General features: G+C 38.7%; 1 protein-coding gene across 1 annotated transcript in view; it reads left to right on the forward strand.

The window, feature by feature from the left end:
* The window catches only part of LOC102372075 (dedicator of cytokinesis protein 1), a gene marked incomplete at its 5' end in the record, with an annotated part of 257,236 nt that overhangs the window by 123,100 nt on the left and 110,183 nt on the right, over positions 1–23,953 (forward strand). The window contains 5 exons of the mRNA XM_006030253.3: positions 4,306–4,391; positions 4,577–4,733; positions 7,842–7,882; positions 10,315–10,405; positions 16,343–16,462. Of these exons, the coding sequence (XP_006030315.1) occupies positions 4,306–4,391; positions 4,577–4,733; positions 7,842–7,882; positions 10,315–10,405; positions 16,343–16,462 (495 nt within the window). The remainder of the gene's footprint in view (positions 1–4,305; positions 4,392–4,576; positions 4,734–7,841; positions 7,883–10,314; positions 10,406–16,342; positions 16,463–23,953) is intronic.

Genomic DNA, 23,953 nt, shown 5'->3' on the forward strand with positions numbered 1-23,953 from the left:
CAACACAATTATTTACCAAAGCTAGCCTATCCATACCGTAGTCAAACCAAAAAACAATTTATTGAGTTACAGGTCTGAGGAAGCCCAGATATGGTGGGCATTACCTTCCTACAGATATCTGAGAGTTCCTTCCCAAAAATGGGAGATTGTAGCAGATAGATAATTGGATAAAGTGTCCTCACCAAGTGATATACCCTTTTCCCAGAATTCTAGTTGTCATTTTAAAGAGAAGTTTTCATTATTGTCACCTGTAAGGAAGAGGTAGTAATGATTTCCAATAAAGATCCCCCTCCCATTCTGTTGGCGCACACACACTGGAGAAATCTTTGGACCTGTCCCATGCGATCCAAGCTTCAGAGAGACATCTCAGTGACTGCTGTTGTCTGAATGGCTGGGTGTTTGCCAGTTCTTCCATTAAGACTGCTACCATTCCAAAGGCAGATTGCTCAGCCTGAATCTAAGCAATTTTATCTGTAAAATAAGGTAAAAGTCTTCAGTGAGAAATATTCTGCTAACACCAGATGCTGTCCCCAGAGCCATCCATCTAGATGAGATTCCCCTTTTGATGTTCCGGAACTAATATTTAGGGACCTACCGAAATCAAAATTTTGTGAAATCTGGTGTTGCCCATGATATTCAGGCAATGCCTGCAAAATCCATGGGGGAAAAAAAGCAAACTTACAGAAAATAAATACTGGCTTCCCAGAAGGAGCCAGAACTCTTCAGGGTGCTATGACATCCTGCCATGGCAGGGAAGAGGGGAGCGGAAGCTGCCCACTCAGAGAGTTGCTAGCCAGATGGCTGGTGTCTCCACCCCTTGCTGCTGATTGGCTTTGGAAGCTGCTTGCCATGTGGCCCCTTCCCTCTCACCAATTGGCAATAGGGGTGGGTCTAGATGATGGACAGCCCTTGCAGCCAATCAACAGTGAGGGTAGGACCACCGGGGCCCCTCAGCCAATCAGAGTTGGGGGGGAGGGGCATTTCACTCTGCCTATGAAATGGCTGTTGGGCCCCGCATTCTGCCCACAAAATCGGGGAGCAGCCCCCTTGAATTAGATAGATCCCTACTAATATTAAACATTCCTATCCCATACATATTGTTTGGTCTAAATATGGGTTATTTTCTTCTAAGCACTATAATCACAACAAGCCCTCCTAATCAGTCTCTTTCACCAGTCCTATCATTGTTCAGCCCAGTTGACCAATGTAATTAGCCTTTGGAGAGCTGTGCCTTTGCAGCTGGATGCTCAGCCAGTGAACTTAAAGGAATTTGAATTTAAGCATAATTGATATATATCTGAGATCCTCTATGACAAATGTAATCTCACCACTTCATATGAGTAATCTCAATCAAATAAGTAAATCACCCAAAGGGCTAATGCTGGCAGCAAGTGTCAATTCTTCAGACAGAATGAGAGAGGTTTGGGGTTTTTTTTGCCGCATTAGAGAGCATGAATTTTGTGACACTTTTGTGTATTTCATGATTGTATTATCTTAAATTTTACTTGATATGTCCTTCCTTGTTCTATGGGGTTGTCTATCATAGCTTGTATTTGGTTCTTAGGGGGGTGGATTACATTATCTTCCATTTCTCATTTTCATTTCTAAAATGTTAAGAGTAGCATTCTTGTTTCATTTGGGGCACAAAAACAAATTCAAAATTGTCCAGGACTTGTGTTTTAATTTGTCTTTATTTGATATTAATTTCTTCAATATCTAACCAAAGAGAGCAATTACAATTTAAATGTTTAAAAGTTTGCATTGCATCTTACTTGGACACTCCAATGATTTTTATTATTATAAAAATTGTATTGTAGAGCTGGTGGCCCTGTCTATGGCTAGGAACAGACATTCAAAAAGCCTGAGCCTGAATTGATTCAATCTTCGCAGGTTAGTCTAACCTGGCTAGGTTGAACCGGTTTGCAACCATACAGACATTCCTTCCGGACTGAAGAAATGCAGGCACATGCCTGCAGTGGCTCAAGTTAGATGCTAGGGGGCACTAGAGTACTCTTACCTTTCTTCCCACCATACTCAGCTGAGGGAGGGGGAAAGGCATGGCCAGGCCCAGGCCCTGGCAGGACACTCTGATTAGGGAGCAATTTCCCTCTTCCTGGTCCTGACCAGGGAGGGAGCCAGCAGGGAATTGATAGCAGAGACTTTAGCACCCCATCAAGAAAACAAAAGCCTCTCTCATTAGTTCAAGCTCTTCTTAAGCAACTCTTTCTAAGGAAGGAACAGAGGGACAATACCAACTGACCAGTTGATTAGCTCCAAAACGCCCTAAGCGGACACTGTTTTGTCTGCCTTACACAGAAACCTCTCAGCATTAGCTAGCATACCACATGCTGGCTATGGTCCGTGCTGTGGGAAAGGGGAGGGGGGAATCCCTGCTTTAGCAGGGCGTGGAGGGCAGGGGGCAGGGGGAAGCCAGGCATACCCTGCTGTCCCTGCCATCTCTGCCAGAGCTCTAGCTAGGGAGCAGAGGGGTGAGGCCAGTCTGTTCTCTAGAGCAGAGAGCCTTGCCCGCCCTGCAAAGCATCTGGGATGATGGGGGACTCTGGTTTAAGTTAAACCAGGAAGGGGTCTGGGACAGGCATTGCATAAACCGTTTTGACCCAAATCAGTTAAGTCTGATACTACATTCAACCAGGTTTATCTCAAATCATTTTCAGTCATTTTCAAACTGGTTTATATGCACTGAATATCTGTTCTGTTATAGGTTTAAACCAGTTTCTGATTACTTAAATTGGTTTATGTGTAATGGCTGTCCCTAGCCTATAAGTTAAGGTTGTCTGGTGCTACTTGTTTTAAGCCCACCTTTTCAGTTGCAACTGGGCAAAGTGATAAGTATTTGAACTCAAGTTTGCAATGGTGGGTGTCTGCCTCTGGCTGATTTTAAAAAACTGTTGCACCAAAACTGCTCCAGCCATTTTGGAGAATGAGATTAGGGGAAACATGCAGTGAAGAAGAATCTTGATGCAAAAGCAGATACCTAATTAAAAAAAAAAAAGTGTCTCTAGACATGATGGACGCTCTTGCACATTCTGAGTAGCTAATTGGCCTGGAATTTTATGTGAATTTTGCTGCCCTGAGACTGGTGTGATTCCAAATTTCTCTGATTCAACAGTGTCAAAGGCTGTAAAAGTTGTTAATGGCTCACCAGTTCTCACAATATGGTGCTTCCTGTCACCGTGAGTCTTCCTATTTGACTCTAAAAATGTCAGTCCACCATTACAAAAACACCTTGCTGTTTTGACATCCTTTGGCCCAGTCCATATTGGTCTTATGCTAATCATACCAATATTGCACTTATTTAATGACAAAGTAATTTCTATACAGCTAAGGTCTACTTTATGTAACCTCAGCCAGTGCAGAAATTTTAAACAAAGCTATGCTAGTGTTGGAGCAATTGTCTGGTGATCATACACAAGACAGGGATTTTGTGAGTGGTATCTTTTATTGGACTGACACTGTATCATCAAAAGTCCCTCAGAGAAACTGTGTCTGCTAGCAGGGTGAATTTTTTATTCCGGAATAGTGACACCAGTTCTTTAGATGACAAAGGTTCAATGAAAGCACTGTTCTGTTGGCATAGCTGAATCTAAACCAGGGGTTTTGGTGGTATAGCTGTGTCAGCCAGACAGAGCTTTGTATTTTAGACCTACTTCAGTTTACCTTTGCTCTCATACATGGGATTGTCAGGATTGGTGTATGTAGGAGCAGGAAGGTATACATCTGATTACTTCCTAGATAAAATAGTCTTTGCCCATTTGAAAGAACTTTCTTCCTTTAACAATGACTTTGAAACCGTCTGTTGTGTCCTGCACTATGAGCCAATATCTTCAGTCTAAAAAGACATGTAGGATGTTCATCCAGTTGAGTGCTCCAACTGGCTGAGCAGCCTTAGGTGTTATATATCATCAGTAATAGGCTTTCAAAATGCCTATATTTGTTGCTGTTATAATTATTGCAGGGGACATTGTGTGTCTGTTCTACATACTCTCTTTTTTCCTCTCATCCTTGTCATCAGCCACTTTTATTTAGATTTTCCTAATGCAAATATTTAAGCTTCATTTAACAACATGACCAATACTTTCCTCTATGAAAGATCCTTATAGGGCAGCAGATCATAATGGACACTTTAATATCAGAAACTGGAAACTCTTAAAGTTAATCAAGCTTAAACACAGTGGTTAAACATCTCTTGGAGAGATCCAACCAATCTCTGAACCATTGATGCTACAGTAATAAAACGAAATATTTGGCATGCTGATTATTTACGCTTGCTCTGTTTAATTATAGTTTGAAAATGAGATCATCACAAAGCTGGATCATGAAGTGGAAGGAGGCAGAGGAGATGAGCAGTACAAAGTGTTATTTGACAAAATGTAAGTGTTGATTAGCAGTGGGATTTATATCAGAATATAGTCAAAAGAGAGAGCAATTACACTACAATGAACTTTGTAGCCCAGAAATAATTAAAATCTGTTAATGATGCAAAATATTTAAAATTGCACCTCAGTCAAGTTCCTCTGTCTGAGTGTGATTAACAAGGTGTGTGTAATTATTTCAGTCTCTTGGAGCACTGCAGAAAACACAAATATCTTGCCAAAAATGGAGAAACTTTTGTGAAACTTGTTGTTCATTTGATGGAGAGACTGCTGGATTACAGAACCATAATGCATGATGAAAACAAAGAAAATCGCATGAGCTGCACTGTCAATGTACTGGTAAGTGATAAGAAGTGAATAATCTAAATTTAGAACAGATACTGAATTTTTAATTTAACACTGAGCTCTTCTTTAGAACAAAAGATCTTAAGCTCTTCTGCTGAGAAGAAAATAAGGGTGATTTGTGCTATAGAAAGAAGTGGGATCCTTAAAAAAAATATTCTTTATTATATATTTAATATTTTAAGAGAAGATTTTAATGCTTAATTTTTCAGACTGCAGCCCTTACTTGAGTATTATCAACTTTATACTTGTATGCATATGAAAAATCAAATGTGTTATGATGTTAGCCTATAATAAATTGAATTGATCATACACTTTTCACCATTGTATTTGCATTCTGCTCACTAATCTAGTCCTTCTGGGACTGTTTCCAGTTTTCAAAATCCTTTAGCAACCATCATTTAGTTTAAAAAAAAAAACGCTTGCTACTTCCTACCCAAATGTTGAATTTTCTTCTAAGTTGCAGTGGATTTGGAATAGGAAATATTTGGGTTTGGATCAATGACAGTTTAAGGACTCAGTAAATTCTAACCCATTAGGGCTAGAAAAGGAAGTTTAAGCAGTTAGAAAGAAGAAATGTCTGGCTTAATAGGGCACATTTCAATAGCCCTGAAAATCCTAATAATCAGATCTTACAATTACACCATTTTATATGGGAAGGCTGTGTGGTGATACTTTCTTCAAGGTTTCACATAACCTGTTTTCATTACAGTTTAATTTTCCTTACAGAACTAGACATTTGGACTGATGGGTATCTAAGAAAGCCCTGCTGATATTTCCATGACATTGCTAAAACAGTTTTTCTCTAGTAAAATGTGTCATATACAGAATACACAGTAGCATATGGTGGCATGGTCGAAAGGTTTTGTTTGGACTGGTTTGGGAAGATCTGAGTAATTCATGTGTGACCTCCCCATAAATGAGTAATGCAGCCTTTCTCAGCTCATGCAGGACAAACTTTGAACTACACTATCATGTATTACAAGTGAATTGCCTTGGTAGAGTGGCAGAGAATATAGAGCCATCAATTTGTAAATGGGAACCTGCATTACAGTTTGCTTTTGTTATCCTAGTACAGCAGAGGCTGAGCACTTTGTAATGTGGGGAAGAACAAGAACTCTTGAAATTTGTCACTGACCACTGATCCAGGGAATGATGCTTAGATTGCTTGCAGAAGAGGCAGCGTGTCCTTCTGCATAGAAATAGTGACAAGATATTGCCAGTTCGTAACTGACAAGAAAGGAATGGCAAAAACAAGAGGCATTTGACATTGCTTTGAAGAAGATATAAAACAAGTTGTAGTAATTTATAAAACTGGGAAAGTTTAGTAGGAAGCATTTCCTCCGCCGTACCCTAGATGTTTTATTTTTTCCTTTTTTTGTCAACTCTAAGAATACTTCCTGGTAAATTTTGTTGTGTCCACTACATGGGAAGCTAACTGTATTTGGTTTTCTCTCCAAACACATCTTGTCTTTCATTGAATATACTCTTTCTTCTTGTGTTCATGGCTATTTTTGTGATAGAGTCTCTTGATGCTGTTTTACCTATAGTGGATGTGATCTGAAAGTTTCAGATATTTACATACAGTAAATTTTGAGTGGGATTTATTGTCTTTGAGCCAAATTGCCATCGGATACACAAAACTCCCACTGAAGTTATCAGGAGATGCCTGCAAACATCTGAGTGCTCGTTGTCATTAAATATGTTTTAAAATCTACTTCCATTTGAAAATATTATTCTCCCTCTAGAGTTAACATAATCTTCTCATCCTTTCCAATTCACCCAGGCTGAAATTCATCCCTCTATAGCGAGTAAGCCCAAAGTCTGCATATCATTTAATTCCTACTTAATGCCTCAAAGTGGGGCTTGATTGGGCCTCTAATGGGCCTAGGCTTTGGAGAGGGATGAAGTCTGGCCGCCTCTCTTAGGCCAGACTTGATATTAATATTAATATAACTTATGTAAGTTATATTATCTATAAAGTTATATAATATAACTTTATATAAGTTATATATCAGACTTGATATTAACTTGATATTAATCAAGTTAATATTTTGGCACTTTCCACACTACATCAAAAAGTTAAAGATCAGCCATGGTAACTATCAGCATGAGGGAGTAGCGGTTTCAAGTCATTGTACCTAGAAAATCAGCAGCTTCAAATCCTTTTGAACCAAACAAAGCAAAATACAAAAAATTAGCTGAGTTTCATTTGATTTGGGGAGTTTATTTGAAGTTGAACTGAAAGGAGACAATACGGACTGCACAGCTATGCAAATGTGAAAAAGTTTTCAATCAAAACCTGCCTCCTGCAAACTAAAGCCATGGAGTTCTGCAGACACCTTGGGCTCTTTTCAAATACAGCATTTCTGTCAGCTGTACACACGTTTCTTTTAATGTTTGATATATGCTAAAAATATGTAACAGGGGGTAGGTTTATACCTGTTCTGTTTTCTTAAAGATATTTTTAGCTTTTAAATATATAAACTTTACATTACGTTGAAAATTTTGGGGGGTAAATCTTAGTATCTTTAATATCTTGCCTGATGTGTCATATCCTACAATATTTGCAGCACTTAATTTAGTCTATCTTAAGGCTAGAGGCATTCAGGCATATGTTGCAGGATAATGGCTATGATGTGTGGTATATAAAAATAGAAAAATAAAACTATTCTAACTTTTTATTGTTTAAGAAAATATTAAAATTCAGAAGTCGATGATTTATTACTCAAGGTTGAGATTTTAAAATCCCTCATTCAACAGTTACTTAAAAACTGTTTTTGTACATTACCAAAATTCAACTGAAAGCAGTTAATGATGTGTGACTTGCAAATGCCAGAAGCACATTTCTAACAGTACTGTGCTTGCAAATTCTTAACCTTTGCTATGAAACATAATCCCTAATATGCTACACCATGAAACATCATTACAGATTTAGATTTTATAGTTAAATAACTTATGTGTTCTACCACCAGAGGCAAGTTTCATTTTGCAGTTTTTAAGGTTGATGTTATGCAACTATGAATTTTTAATCTAATTCATGTTCTATATATGTGACTTTGAGAGAAATCAAGGTCTTTAAAACAGAATTATTTTATATTTCAGAATTTCTACAAAGAAATTGAAAGAGAAGAAATGTACATAAGGTTTGTAAATATGGTATTTAACATCTTTTGCCTTGCTGATATTACTGAAATTGGAGAAAATTAAGCATACACTATACTACTGATCTGAAAAAGATGGCAGTACTGAGGGATACACCTGTAGTGAAGCTTATGTAGATTGAGTTTACAGAGAACAATAAGCAACAGTAATAAGGCTCATAAGCTTTTTGCTAATCCTACTTTTGTACCTTCATTTTCATTAATCTAAACACTTAAATACTAAGGAGTATTGTGATTTACAAAAGATCAAGCAAAAGAAAGCAGGGCAAGGAAATTATTTTATTTTATTTTATTGTATGGCCATTTGAAAAATCAACTGATAATAAAGACTGTTAACAAAATGTTTATTTTAAGATTAAAACTTTTAGGAGCCCATCAAAGGCTGTCCTTTATACAGCATTTTAAAAATGGGAATATTGGAAAAAGTTTCCTGATTGCATTTTTCTAGAAAGCTTCCTACTTCCCTATTTTTACATCCTTTAAAAATACTCCATCATCTGTATTGTGATTAAAATGAAGAAAAAGACCCTCTCATTTGTCTGTTATGTGTATTTGCATATCGTTCATGCATTCATTCTGAGGCACCTAGTCTCATCTTGGGAGAAACAGTAACAATTCAGGTTGATGCACTGATTTTTTTCCTCCTTTCTTCCCTGAGAGCAAAGGACCTGCATTTCAACAGAAGTATGGATTATGAATATGAAAATATATTCAAGAGTATTATTTGTGCATCTGCTTGTTACCACATTTGTATGAAGCTAAACTATCTCCCATTTAAGTCAGTGAGAACAAGATTATATCCTATTCTATAAACAGAAAAATTTGAATCCATTCATTCTGGACAGTGAAACTTGTGTATTTTGATCAATTTTTAAAGTACGTTAATATTATTTTTAGGAGGTAGGATGGCCTTATGGTTCAGGCAAAACTGGGGTCAGAATACCTTTGTTCTTTTTTTTTTTTTTTTTGACTGCTACACACACTGTGGGTGCCATCTATACATGCAGTTAAGGCACATGAATAAACTCTGGAGCTTATTGCCCCCGAGTTCATTACTGCTGGACATGCACCTGAAACCGCAGCACGGTTTGCTGGGTCAGAGCAGCCCTGGCTGGCAGCAGCTCAATGTGTGGAGGGGCTGGCTGGGGTATAAGAGTGTTTCAGTGTGGGGCTAGCCAGCAGGCAGCTCCCATACTGAAGCACCCTCATGCCCTAGCCAGCTGGGGCAGTATCTACACATGTGCTGTTGCGGAGGAAAAAACTGCACAGCAGGCTAGTTCCTGTATTTACAAGTACTATCCTGCTACAGAATAAATTAGTTTACTCCAGCCTAATAGGGGCACATTTGTAGATGAGTGACATTTCCTGCACAGCTGATTAGTCTTTTGCTCAGAAAGCATCTCTTGCAGATGCCTGGGGAGCCATAACATCCAGCCTGCAGGGATACCCACAGGTCAGAAAACAGGTCAGAAAACTTGGCAGTGGAGAACAATGGAAACTCCACCTGCCCGGATTCAGCCTCATCCAGGGCATTTCTCCACGGTAGGATCAGGGCTCGGTCTGACCCCAATTGGGCTCAGCTGCTCTTCCTCTCCTACCCCAATACCCGTGAATCAAGATTAAAGGCAAAATGTTCCATCTCACAAACCCCTGTGCATCTGGATTACAACCAGGTTGCTCCTACCTCCTCCCCCCAGCCTATCTGTATCAGGACTGTTCTGTCCCACCTCCCATGAATCCGAAGAGGGGTTGCTCTGCCCAGTCCTCTCCCTCCCCTCCCCATGCATGTGGATCCGGCTGAGCTGCTCCCTCTGCACATGCATTGGATTGGTGCTGCTCCCCCCTCACCCCACACATCTGAATAGGAGCCATTTTCTGACTCCACCCCAGGCAGATGGACCAGGATTGGGCTGTGCAACTCCCTACAGCTGGATCCAGCCAGAGAAGGTACTTCACACCATCCATCCAGCCTGTGGGTTTAAGAGGTTGGGCACCACTGCGCTAAGTCATTATTGTTTATTTTATCATTACTATTTGTATGTTTATTATCATTCTTTCTGTTCCCCCTGACATAAATGGTTTTCAAAAAGTAGTTGAAGGCTATATGTTGTTAGTAACCTCTTTAATAAAGTTAACTCTTTTATCAACACCTTTATTTATCTGGTTATCTCCAAAATCTGGAGTGTAAGAGTTTATAGCTACAGGAGTTTTAACTGTCTAAAACAACTAGCTCATAATTTTTATTATTGATTTTCCTGGCATGTTATGCCCTAAAAGTTTGTCTGAAAATGTGAAATATGAGCCTTAAAATCCTAGATATGTTTTACTGTTTGAACATACAGTATAGCTGTGTTAGTCTTCAACACAAATTATTTTGTGACATTTTAAGGTCTGATTCTCATTTATTACTGTAGGTATTTATACAAGTTATGTGACCTGCACAAAGAGTGTGATAACTACACTGAAGCTGCCTACACATTACTTCTGCATGCAAAGCTTCTTAAGGTAAAATACTAAAATGCATTTAATATTAAGAAAATCTTAATATAGCCAATTACAGATACAGGCATGCATATCTCCAGAAGAGCTGTATTACATCCATATTTAAATGTATAGTTATGCTTCAAAATAGTAAATGAAGTAGCTCAAAGAAAATTATGTTGCAATTTACTGTGTGTTTCAAAATTAGATGATATTGTATACTTAATACACAGTATAGTGAAGCAAAAAAATGAATTGTATCCTTAGTATTGTACTCTTAGAAAATTAACAAGACTTACTGAATCTGGTTTAAAAAGTGAATAGAACGAGTACAACAAAATAAAGAAAAACATTGTAAGACATTAATAAAAAATAACAATTTGAGTAAGGACATAGGAAAGAGCTAGTAATCGATCAAAGAATTCAAGGATACATTTTTGCAAATTACAGAATGCTGTGCTAGAATCAAAAGTGAATCAACCCAGGAGTGTCTTAAATGTAGTTTTTGATCCAGGACCATTAGTGGACATAAGCAATTGTCCCCTTTCCAGAATCAGGTCTTTCAAGGAAGTGGCTAATGTTGCGGAAGTGATATGATATATACAGTGAATCTAAAGCAAGATAATGGTACTGTTTTTCTACAAGGGGTGTCTACAGTAGATCTACAGAGAAGCCCATAGAATAAATAATTTTAATTACATGGAATACATTAATGAAAACATTAAGACTTTGAACATAACAGAATAATGACACCTACTTTTTAACGCATCATTGATAGATAATGTAATAATAATAATATCATGATAATGATATAATCATGATATTAAATACATTATTATTGTTGCTGTTGTTATTATGTTCCCCTAAAAGTGACGTTTATTTAAATATTTTGTCAATGAGCTACAAACTTCAGATGACATTATTCTATTGTAAATATTGTGGTGCATAAACTTTGTTTCCTGCATTGTTATCTAGGACAAGTTTAATTGCAACAGGATGTTTCCATTTTTAAGTCAAAACCTGAATTTATTTACTCCAATTCTGTAATTTTGTCAGCAGTGAGTTTTAAAGTTTAGACACAAAAATTTAAAAGGAGATAGAAAAGTATACTTTTACTAAGTATTATAAAACTTATTTATGGCCTTGACCACCAAAAAACTTTAAACCTATACAGCAAGCCCATGGTGCAGCCTTAGAGGTGGGAGCCCAGATCTGCTGATGGGGCTTTCAGCTGTGGGGGCACATAGTGAGCCCCTAGCCCCTGAGGCAGGGAACATAATTAACTGATGGGGCTCCCACTCATGGGGGCACAATGGAGCCCTTAACTCCAGCTGTGTGTCCCACGCTCCTGGCTGTGTGGTCCCAGCCAAGGGACCATACTGGAGTCAAGGGCTCTGATGTGCCCCTGCAGCTGGAAGTGACAGCTGCTTGAAGCTCCCAACCTCAACTCAGCCTGGGCTCCACAAGGCCCCCAAGGCTATGAGCAGTAATCAGGTGATCGGCACTCTTAACACCAAGAGTATATGGGAGTCAAAAGCTCCCATGTTCTCTGGAGGTTGGGAGCCCCATTCAGCCTAGCCACATGTTCAATTAATGGCATGATGAGAACCAGCTTAATGTTATTACACTATTTTATGTACAAACTTTGTGGCTTTTTCCTGGTTTTATCACACCATTAATTACATAAATGTGTGGTCAGGTAACTACTTAAGATGTAATTAGCTGATTATCTGGTATTGTGTGCCAGGTGCTTAAGTATTACAAAGATTAGGTTTTACGTCAATGAAAGGATTAAAGGCCCAGTACAGAGTAGTCAAAGAATGCAGGAAAAAGGTGGCCGAAAGAAAAATTAAATTTGGGGCTTGAGTACAGATAGTGGATTTGTTTCCACACAGTGGGAGGCTTCATGACATCTACTCTTTTGATCGTTCTTCCCAGTGATGGCAATGAGCATTGCATTAGCCAGCTGAGGACAGTATTTGGACCAACTATGAGAATACTGCTTAAATGAGATGATGTTCATGGTATAGAAGTCCAGGGAAACACATCTTTCTACCAGCGTACTTTAATTAAGCTCATTAGAAAAAGTAGAAATACATAAAAGTGATTTTGAAAAAAAATTAGGAAAATTCAGTTATTTCTCTCTTGCAATTTGAAATTGCTCATTTTCCTCATTTAAAATTTTTCCATTAATTTTCATGTGAATAATTGAAATTGTTCTCATCCTCCTTTTTCACATCACATCACACACGCGCACACACCCCTAGCTTGCGTTTTTGCAAATTAAAGAATGCTTTGCTAAAATAATGAGTCAGCCCAGGGGTATCTTAAATTTAGTCTTTGATTCAGAACCATTAGAAGATACAAGCAATGATCCTTTTTCCAGAATCATGTCTTTAAAACAAGTGGTTAATATTGCTGAAGTAGTATGATGTATGCACTGAATCTAATGATAGATAATAGTACTGCTGTAGATATATACAGGATATACAAAAAGGAATACATGTGTGCGTGTGCGTGTAAAAATATGTAATATACATATATGTTATATACACACGTGCATATCTCACAATATTTGTACCTGGACCTGAGATAAACTTTTAAATTATAGGCTTTTTACCATTTAATATTTTATAATGCGTTATTCTACAGTAGCAAAGGCTGAAAAGTCCAAGTCAGCTGTATTAGCCAGAGAACAAAACCTAATATTTAAAGCACAACATCAATGGCCAGGTTAAGTGATAGCTGTTTGGAATCTGATACTTGACCTATCCTTCTTCTGGATCTGTAGTCTCAAAATTCTTCTGGCTACTGTGGTGATAAGAGGTCAATTTATTTCTTTCCTGTCACCCTAGTTGGGTGTGCAGTGGGAGCAATGTGATTCTGTTCTCTCTGCCCACTTTCACTGGCCTGCAGTGGAAAGCTCCTTTTCCCCCTGTGGAGTCCTGGAATCATTTTCTGTTCCTTTGCAGAAGAACAGTTTGTTCTTCAGAGTCTTAGGGGTTGGGGTACTCTACTTCTTGCAGTCAGTCTAGTGTACAGTGAGAATACAACAAAGTACTGATCAGAGAAAGACATGGAATAGAGGGCTAAATTTCCCAATAGGACTGGGTTCTCCTATTCAGCAATTTCACTTGCCAGCAGCAGGTATGTTTTCAAGCGATCTCTGTTAATACAGAAGATTTCTTCAAGGTAACTCATTTTTAAAGTAACTAGCTGATAGAATGCAGTACAGTAGCCTTCACAGTCTTTGTAGTAATCTGAGAAACTCAGAGATAAGTTTTTAGATGAAAAAAATACATTCAATGCGCATTCACATGCACATTAGCACATGCAGAGATGCTTTGAGTACAGTAGACTAATTCTACTGCATGATATTGCGGAGGGCAAAACTCGTGCTAATGTGCAGTAAGATTAGCTATTCCCTAAAATGTGTGTGCGGTGCTACTATGCAATAATACCAGTTACTGCACGTTTACAGGTACTAAACTAGATGCTCAGCAATCACTACGCATTAGTGCACGTTTAGACATGCCCACTGGGTGTTAAATTAAATATTTTAGAGGTTACCCTTGGGGCCTTCTTATATATACCTCAGTATTGTGAACAAACAGCAGACAAACTGTAACCACAGCATGCCTGAATATACTGAAGAGCACGTTTGTGAGACCTGCATAAAGATGCTTTCAAACATGTGCACTCTGTTCTACTCTAAAATTGATTGGTGAAAAAAAAAATGTCAATGAGATTCAGCTGGCACATAAAAGCACTTTAGTAAGAGCTTTATCCTTTATTAAAAGCTGGGGTTTTTGTACATTAATGCTTTGGTAATGCAATTTACCACACAGGGACATAACTTAAGAATATAAAGATTTGGGGAGATGACGTTGACACCTGCAGTTGCAAAGAATTTTCTGGCGGCCTTCAGTTACAAATTTGAATGAATAACTAAACAATTTTGTGAACACAGGCATCTCTGTTATTCCCAACAGGGAAATTAAATGGGTTTGACAGTCTGCATAATACTTTCTTAGTGGAATTAAGTGATGTCTGTATTGTCATAACTTGCTACCTCAATATTCCACAAGCAAACCTGATAAACTATATAAAATCTTCCCAGTGTTTTTGGGGAAAATGATGGAGCTGAGTATGCAATATAATATTACTCTGTTTTACCCATTAGGACTAGAAGTTTTATATCAGTATATTTTGTACAGTATAACCTTAAATTAGAGTTGAATCAAGCATGATTTTTATTCTTCCTAATAAAATGATTTCAGATTAAATGTATATTTAACTTAGTCCTATTACTTTATATGAAATATCCAAAATCAGTTTTATTCTGCAAAACAATACAAGATGGTAAAATATAAGATGGCAATAAATACAAGATAGCTATTACTGTAGTTTTTCAATATGTCAGATCTGTTGTGATTTTCATATGTGAAAGTCTATGAGGCCCCCTTCACTTCCGTTTTGAAAATGCTGTAAGTTTCAAATAGGTGATAATAATAGTACAAGGTGCTTGAGAAGGATCAGGAAACCTTGTGCCTTCCTTCCCTTCTATGCAGTATGTAACTTTAAACTTCAGTGCCTCTGATTTTTGAAAACTAGACCATGAGGATGGATTTTCAATGACACTTAGCATTGGCACACATTTTCATCACACTGATTTTAATGGGATTAGATTTAGGTCAGCAAAGAGAGCTCTTGAAACTCCCACATATAAATCTGTAAGAACTCTGTCACTGCAGAGGGAGAGCTTGTGTCCTGTTCCCAAAATTACTTCAAGTTAAATACACACACAGCATAGTTTCTCTTTCAGAGACTGTCAGGTGACCTAATGGTCCCCTCTGGTCCAGAACTAGAAGAATGAATCTATGAAATGTTGTCCTTGTAGGGATTCCTTTCCATCCCATATTAGTACCTTTTAGTACTCTGTATAAGAAAACAGATAATATTATATTCAATATGAGCTATTCTTTTAATTTTATTCTAATGTACTTCATATTGCATGTTATCCTTCCTCTTTTAGTTGGGTACTGTAGATGGAATACCTTCAAATATGTTTGATATATAATGATATAAATATCTTGAAGTATCCCATGGTCTTTTGCAATAAGTAATTATTAATATGATATATAAATATATATCATATTGTAAAGCAATTGCAAAAAGATGTTCCAGGTTGGATGTTGTTTTAGGATTATCTGCCTATCCTAGATAGTTATTATATATGTTTTGCTGTATGCTAAATATAATACCAAGGCAATAAGTGAGAGAGAGCCTGGCTGTAAGCAAGCACACAAATATATGTCAGCTGTTCACTGAACCAGCCAGTGAAATTAAAATTCTTTCAACCTCAAAGGAGGGTATAAAGTCATTATCTTTCAAAAATTAGAAAAACGAGATCACCTTATTAAAGAGCTTTTTTGTTATTTAGCTGCTACATATTCCTTTTCCTCTAAACATCGTCAAAGAATTTTAGCTCTTTACCTTCTGTGTGAAGCGTTCTATCCACTTGTGTCAACAGAACTTGGTGCTTCGGGCTTTTTCTAACTTAAAGGTTATTAATTCTGTTTTTTATCTAGCTAGCTGTGTTGATCAACAGTATAAGGTCCCTCTAATCTGTTCTATCAAAGGGGAAAGGAAACCCTGTCAAAGAGTTTCCCTGTAACTGATGCTAAAAAAATGTAAACAGTCTTCTCTTTACTGTAGTTCACGTGAGTATTCCCCAATTCCCTCCTGACCTGGAGGTATCTGGGCCATAAATCCAGTGCCAAAAGGAACTGAATTACAGTTTCATAACTGCAGTAAAATCTTTTAGATATTATGTCAGCCTTGATGTCACGTTGTCAAAGTATAAACCAAGAATGCATGTTTGAATTAGTCTTACCTCATTGATTTGTTATATTGCCTTTTATTGCCTTCATTTTTATTCTTTCTTCATATATGGTGTAGTGGTCAGAAGAGGCATGTGCAGCACATCTTACTCAGCGGGATGGATACCAGGCAACTACTCAAGGACAACTAAAAGATCAGCTGTATCAAGAAATTATCCATTACTTTGACAAGGGCAAGGTAAAGAGGCAAAAAAAATGTGTTGCATCGCTTTTCTCCCACGTACACACACTTTCTGTCTAACTAGATGCCAAATAGTAAACATAGCTTACATGAAGTGACCTTCAAGGAGTCTTAAACTTGTTATAAATTGTAGTTTGGAATGCTTTATGTAAACAGGCTGCCAGCTAGCACTTAAAGATAATGGGGAGGGGGGAAGAAGGAAAGAAGGAAGGGAGGGAAGAAGGAATAATACATTTATAAATGGTGTTTTAAGAGTAAACAAGGGGAAATATTTCTGAACATGCTGCTTAGTGGGAGAAAAAGTGGGTCACCTCATTGTGAGGGAATTCTTAGCAATTGCAACTAATACAAACCAAATTTAATTATCTAGGAGAATGGATGCCTACTTCAGTGTTTCTCAACTTTTTTAGACTCAAGGTATCCTTCAGAAAGTGCCAGCTATGAGTTTTCATTTGTTTTTTAAGTACAGAAAAATAACAGAGCAATTATTCTGTTGCAAAGGACTTAGACCACAGAATGACCACAATGTTATTCAGTGTTATTAACAATATGAATTCTTATTTAAAATCTCTGGGTTTATCTTGTGAATCATGTTTGTACATCTAACAGTACTAGCATTCTGTAACACTCTTGCAAGGATCTCAAATACTCCACGGAACTGCAGGGCCCTGGTTGAGAATTACTGGCCTACCTGGTTGATATTTTAAAGATGTTTCAAAGAGGGGGGGGGTCAACAGGGGATATTACTTTGGTATTTTTCCCCCTAAATGAATATGGATTTGACATTGGCTGGGTTATGTGTGTGTCTCATTTTGTCTACCTATGGATGCTTTCATAAGTTAAAGAGGAGAGTTGGAGGCAAAGTAGTGGTTGGAACATTTAGATATAAAATGAGATGCCAGGCATCAAAATTTTCAAGATACATATCTATTTTCCCAAAGGCACTTGTCACCATTCACTTAATAAAATACTTCAACAAATAATTGTCAGATTTTTGAAGAACTGAATTATCCAGCCAAAAGAGCGTTATCCAGTCCTGTTTTCAAGAGATTCAGATTAGTAGTTTTGTAGAAATGTCATAATCTGCTAGTTTCTGAAAAACTCAAATACTAGTCAACTTTATTTTAATGTTACCTTTTATAAATAGTTAATAGAGACTTCCTTAAAAAGTAATGTTCTGTATTGTTATAGAATAAAACAGATTACTAGGATGATTATAACCCTTTTGTCAAAAAAGTATAGCATCTTTAGATGTTTTTATAACTATCTATAACAAATACTATTCACATGTGTAACATGCTTATAACAGCTATGAAATTTTTATTAATCTTTGGCAAACAATAATTAAACTGTAAATTTTAAATGACTGTAAAAGTCACACGATACTGAAAGTAGTTTTTCTCTATAGCGTAGTCAGGATTTTGGTTTTCTGTTGGAGTGGCAGGTCAGGAGGCCTTTTTAATATGATATAGTATCATTCTTACTTCTAAACAATTACCCCTTCCCCCCACCCTTTTCTTCTTTTTCAAATGTACAAATTTTCTTACTGTCTAAACACTCTCAATTTCCACTGAAGTCAGTGGAAACTGCACTTTTGAAAAATCATGTCACTGAATTTTAACCTTGAATTAAAACCTACAACCTACCTTCTTTCTTCCCAGTTCTATGCAAAAACAGCATTACTACCAAACTACATTAAAGGCATACTTGCCCATTTCTGCTACCGTGGGCATTAATGAGCTGTTTATCAATAGCAGGCAGAATACCTGCTGTTTACAAATGTTCATCCTGTGCAACATTACACCACAAGTCATCCAGAGCATAAGTGAATACTGTTAGAACGAATAACCACTCTTAATTTAAGCATATTGTATTTTATGTTGTAGTTCATAAATAAGAAATAGCTTTCTTAAAAACTGCTGGATAACTTAGTCACCTCTATCTTGTCTCAGTAATTGAACAAATTGTATGTTTGTCTTCAACTTATTCCTGGATTCAGACATGAGAAGGGATGCTTGTGTTGATGCTTTACCTCCCGCATAATACAATCCATAGGACATCTCTGAAATAGTTTCTTAGCAGACAGACAGCATTAGTTTTATAGCATTATCTGTTGTTTCCATATTTGTATATTCTGACTTCCATTTCACCAGAACTCATGAAATATGTTTTTATTCCCAAAATACTGAGAATAATAATTTCTTATGTAAATTCAGACAGTTCAAAGTTCTCTTGGGCCATATACATGGACCTTCACTTTTTCCTGGTAGAGTCACTTTTCTCTAAAGAGAAACCATGAGTGTACTGATGTTCAGGATTTTTCTCCCAGAGCAAAAAATGACCACTACAGAAGAAAACAAAATTGGTGCAGTCACACAGCCCTAGTTGATGCCTATTTGAATGGCAAAGGACTCCATAGTGGAACCACTGCATAGGATGGAAGCAGTCATCTGGTCATAAAGGAGTCTTAGGATGGTAATAAATTTCCCAGGGCCCCCAAACTTCAATAAGATCTTCCGTAGAGCCTCATAGTCAATAGAGTCGAAGGCTTTGGTCAAACCAAAAAAGGCTATATACAGTTCCTGGTTTTGTTCTCAGCATTTTTCCTGGATCTGCTGGGCTGCAAAAATCATGTCCATGGTGCCTCCTGATGATCTGAAGCCACACTGAGACTTGTGAAGGATTTCCTTGACAAGAGGGAGCAGTCAGTTCAGCAGAACTCAAGCAAGGATCTTCCCAGCAATGGAGAGGAGGGGATGATACCTCAATAGTTTCCATAGTCAGATTTATTTCCCTTTTTAAAAATGGTGACAATATTGGCATTCCTTAGGTCACCAGGAATTTCCTCAGTGTTCCAGATTTTAAGAAACAGTGTGTGGAGCTTGTTGGTCTTATTTTCCCCACCATCTTTAAAGACCTCAACTGGTACGCCACCAGGGGGCAGATGCTTTGCTGGTGGACTTCTTCAGAGGTTGACCGACTGTCAAGGGCTTTCCTTACTAGATGCTGCAGGATGGATTCAATAGTGCTCCTTTCAGCAATTTTTGATGGGCTCGTTATCTTTGAGGAGAGTACTGCTATCTTCAGATCTAAGCGGAGTGAGTCCGCAAGAGTTTGGTCCATTCACAGCCTTGATTGCACTGAAGAAGCTCCACATGTTGTGATGTCAACAGATTGTTGGATTTTTTTCACCTTCTCTTCCCACAATTTGTTTTTGATTTCTCAAATGTTCCTCTGGGCTTCAGCTTTAAGCCGTTGAAAAGTTCTCAGCTTCTGATTTGGGCATAGGATGGTTTTGCCAGTCACAGAAAGCTTTTCTCTTCTGATCAAACCAGTCATGATGGACATGACTGATGTCACTAAATGATGATCAGTTGAACCATCATGGGCTCCTTTCATGACACGTGTGATATGGATGTCTTTTAGATCACGCGCTTTTACAATGACATAGTCAAGGAGGTACCATTGTTTCAAATGGGGGTGTTGCCATATTGTTTTGTACCTGTCACGTTGTCTGAAGATAGTGTTAGTACTGACAAGGTCATGCTCTGCACATTTGCTGAGTAAAAGGATGCCATTGGAATTGGCCTTGCCCAGTCCTTCCTTCCCAATGGTGCCCCTCCACATGTTAAAGTCCCAGCCAACTCTCACATTGAAGTCTCCAAGGAGGATGATCTTGTCCTCTTTCAGGATGACAGTCAGGATTTCATCAAGGTCAGCATAAAACTTTTCTTTCTGTTCTTCCTTGGCATCGAGTGTTAGGGCATATGCACTGATGATGGTATCAAACAAATTGATGGTTACTTGGAGGTGGAGAGTCATAAAGGGCTCATTAATGCCAACAGGGAATTCAGTCATTCAGCTGACAATCTGGTTCTTAATAGTGAAGCCAATGCTGTGTATTCACCTGTCATATGCAGGTTTCCCTTTCCAGAAGAACATATAGCCTCCCCCTCCTCCCTCAGTTGCCTTTTATCTGCACATCTGGTCTTGCTGAGAGCCACAATATTGATGTTGTATCACAAGAGTTCTTGGGTGACAATAGCTGCTCTGCATTTAGGCCTGTCACTGTTTGGGTTACCTAGCAAGGTTCATACATTTCATGGTGCAAAAGACATTTTTGTGTTTTGACCACAATGAGAGTGGTTCCCTAGAGGTGGCTATCTAGTTGGGTAAGGTAAAATAGGATGTCCTATGTTTGAGGCACCTTTTCTAGCCCCTTCCCTGTGTGGGGTGAGCAGAGAGGATTGCAAAAAGGACTGCTCAGGCACAATCACAGCGCCAATTAACCCTCCTGTGCCATATCAAGGGTGAAGTTCCCATCACATGACCACCAACTGCATGTGGATCTGTGACTAGGGACTCCTGGTGATCACTTTCTGTCCTGTCACCATTTTTCCTTTGCCGCTGAACTTTCTAGATGGGTATTGGTATTGGTTATTGTAGTAGATGTTGCACCAGTGGGAGAAGCTTGAGCGTGACTTCTTTTACATGAGGAGGCCATTGCACATTGGCAACCACACAGATATTGGTGTAGGAGAAACCTCTGTCCAGTGACAAGTGGATCTGAGACAACTGGGTTTACTTCACTGCAGCCTTCATCCGCCTTTGCAGCCTTTGAGAAGTATGCCTGCTGCATTTGCCTGCTCCACCATTGAGGTCTTTGTGTTGAACTGCTCTTGGTCTGATATCTCACCTTTGACCTTACTGCCACAGGTGACCCTACCAGGAGTACAAGACTCCCAGTGGTGTTGCTGTTAGGGTCATCAGTACATACAAGCCTCTCTAGCCTGATAAGAAAGAGAAAGCAGGGGCCTCCTGAAGGAAGATTGAGAAGTACAATATTGCAGAAGCACTCACAGCATGGCCTGTCAGATTCCAACAAATCTGCAAATTCTGCTAAATACCTTGTCACAAGGACATGAAAAAGAAAGGACTGTTTAGAAGTCATCATAAAGAAGATCCAGAGGGAGGCATCAGAGTGACAGTCAGCAGTTCTGTAGTGCTAAACTGGCTAAATATATTTTGGGCAACACATTAAATCCCTGTTCATGGCATAGAGCTGTGTAGTGTTCAAGGTCACCATTAATGTAAGTTAAAATTATGCTCTGTGTCAACTTGCCATTTGCATGGCAGTGAATAGACCAGACTGCCATGTACTATCTTCAAATAGCAAGTACTAAATATTTTTTTACAAAAATATAATCTCAATCAAAGCTGTGCAAGATTGGTTGCCACCAGAGCTATGAGTTTTTCCAATGACAGAATGGGACTACGGACAGAAATCTGGGGCACAGCAAAGAAAGGAGAGAGAGGGTAGGGTAGAGAGGAGAATTGGGACATTAGCATCACTAGAGCTACGGAAGAGAAATCCATGGAAAAAGATGGGGTCATCATCCCTCTTGCAGTTTCAAGTAGACTGGCTTCAGACAGCAGCCACCTGCTAATATTCAGATAGAACAGCGTTTCTCAACCCCTGGGTCATGACCCAAAAGTGGGTCACAAGAGTGTATGAAGGAGTTGCAAATAAACTTTAAAAATAGATTCTCCTTTAAAGGAGAAAAACATGGAAAACTGCAGGTTTCCCCTTTCAGGCTGGCAGAATTCCAGCCCGCAAGGGGCTGCTTGGCGCTGGGGGTAGCAAGAAGAGGGCCCTTCCAGATTTGTGCACCCATAGTGGGCATGGGGCTACAGACTGGCAAGGCAGCAGCAGGGGCAGCCAGGCCATAGCACAGGGTACAGCCATGGCCTGGTGCATAAGCGGCTGAAGGCAGGAGACCAGGGCAGCATGGTCCCCTTCCTCCTCTCCTGCCCCCCCCCCCCCCCCCCCCGTCTGTTACTCCTTGCACTGCTGGTGGTATGGCTGGCATGGGGGTCCTAGTGGCAGTGGCAACAGCTATGAGTCTCACAGCCCCGCTTCACTCCTGTGCCAAGTCCTTCCCACTGCGCTGTGGAGACGACTCCTGCCTATTCTGGTCCAACCAGGCTGCAACCCTGTGCCTGCTGTGGGCACACACATCTGGGAAATTGCATACCCCCACCCCAATACACTGTGTCCTGGGGACAGGAGGGCAGTAGGTTGGGAGTGAGGGACACCATCAGGGTTGGGGGGCTGTTTGTATTTAAACTATTTACTGGTTCTGGACTGGTCATTGACATTTATGAGTCCTGGTACAAAAGAGAGAACCACTGATACAGAATGAGTCAGGTGACATTCGAAATTTTCCACCCACATCTTTCATCAATCTCTCTTAGACTTGTTAAATAGAATACTAAGACTTAACAAATATCACCTGTTGTTTTCTATATTTAAGTTTTCATAGTAATTTCTTGTACTTTCTGAAAACTTGGGAAAGTCCTAAACACTGCATCTAAGATTTAGCAGTGTTTTGCAATAATATTCCAATTCTGGAACATGACATTTTTACTTATCATTATCTCAGCCAAACATTAAATAATATAACTAGTACTCCATTTCTACTCCTAAGGAACCTTTCTCAAGCATGTGTGATCAGACCTCACAGTTCTTTTCAGGCTGTGGCTGTGTTTAATGTGAACTTTAAAATTAAATTAAATTACAGTCCGCTCTTTAAAAAGACTTTCCTTTCAAAGTCTTCAAATTTTAAAGGCTTTCCCATAAAAGGATACAGTCAATCCTGTATATCCCACACAAATGAATTTAGGTAGGCACTTTTTTAATGATTCTTACTGCAGAAGGGGAACATTTATTTACACTATCACAAACCTTTCTAATGTGTACACTATCCAAATAAATTGTTTCTTGCATCAAGGAGTTGAACATCAAACAAATGTTATGTATCGGTTCCCTTTCCCATTACTGCATACTTCTGTGGAAGACTTGCCATGTCCTAAGCAAAGCTGGGAAAAGTTCCAGTGCAGGAAATCTGTGAGGCAGCAGATTGGGAGCTATTGACCTTCAAGAATATAGATTTCATTTATCAGAATCCTTTGCCACAGCCAGACTGCCCTCACCAAACTAAATTTGCTGAAGTAAACTCCAGGGAATTTTTTTTTAGAGTTTGCACAGGATTTTGGATATACAATTTCTATTTGCTTGATTGGAAAATGGATACCTAAAACCCTTGTGATGTTAAAAAAAAAATAGTTATTTCTAATTTTATGCTTCTGTCTCTCCCCATTGCCACCATGAGACTACCAATCCAAGCTGGGGGAGGAAAGAAGGGAAAAGGCATAGAGCAGCTAAATGATTAATTGGCTGTTGGCCATTGTAGATGAGTGCACTTGGCAGCTCACAGATTGAGTCTAATAGTAGATGCTCCTCCCCATATGATAGATTCCTCACAAGGTTATAGTGGAACATGGTATATAGGAAATTTTGTAGAAAGACACCAGTGTCTAAAAGCAAGGCCTTTCCTTTCAATCAGATTACTTGCAGACTGGTGCAGGCAAAACTGTAGGCAGGGAGTTAAAGAATCTCATCCCACATGTGCACAGTTTTGTCAAGAA

The sequence above is a fragment of the Alligator sinensis genome, unplaced genomic scaffold (genome assembly GCF_000455745.1).
Source record: "Alligator sinensis unplaced genomic scaffold, ASM45574v1 scaffold276_1, whole genome shotgun sequence".
Taxonomy (NCBI): Eukaryota; Metazoa; Chordata; order Crocodylia; family Alligatoridae; genus Alligator; species Alligator sinensis.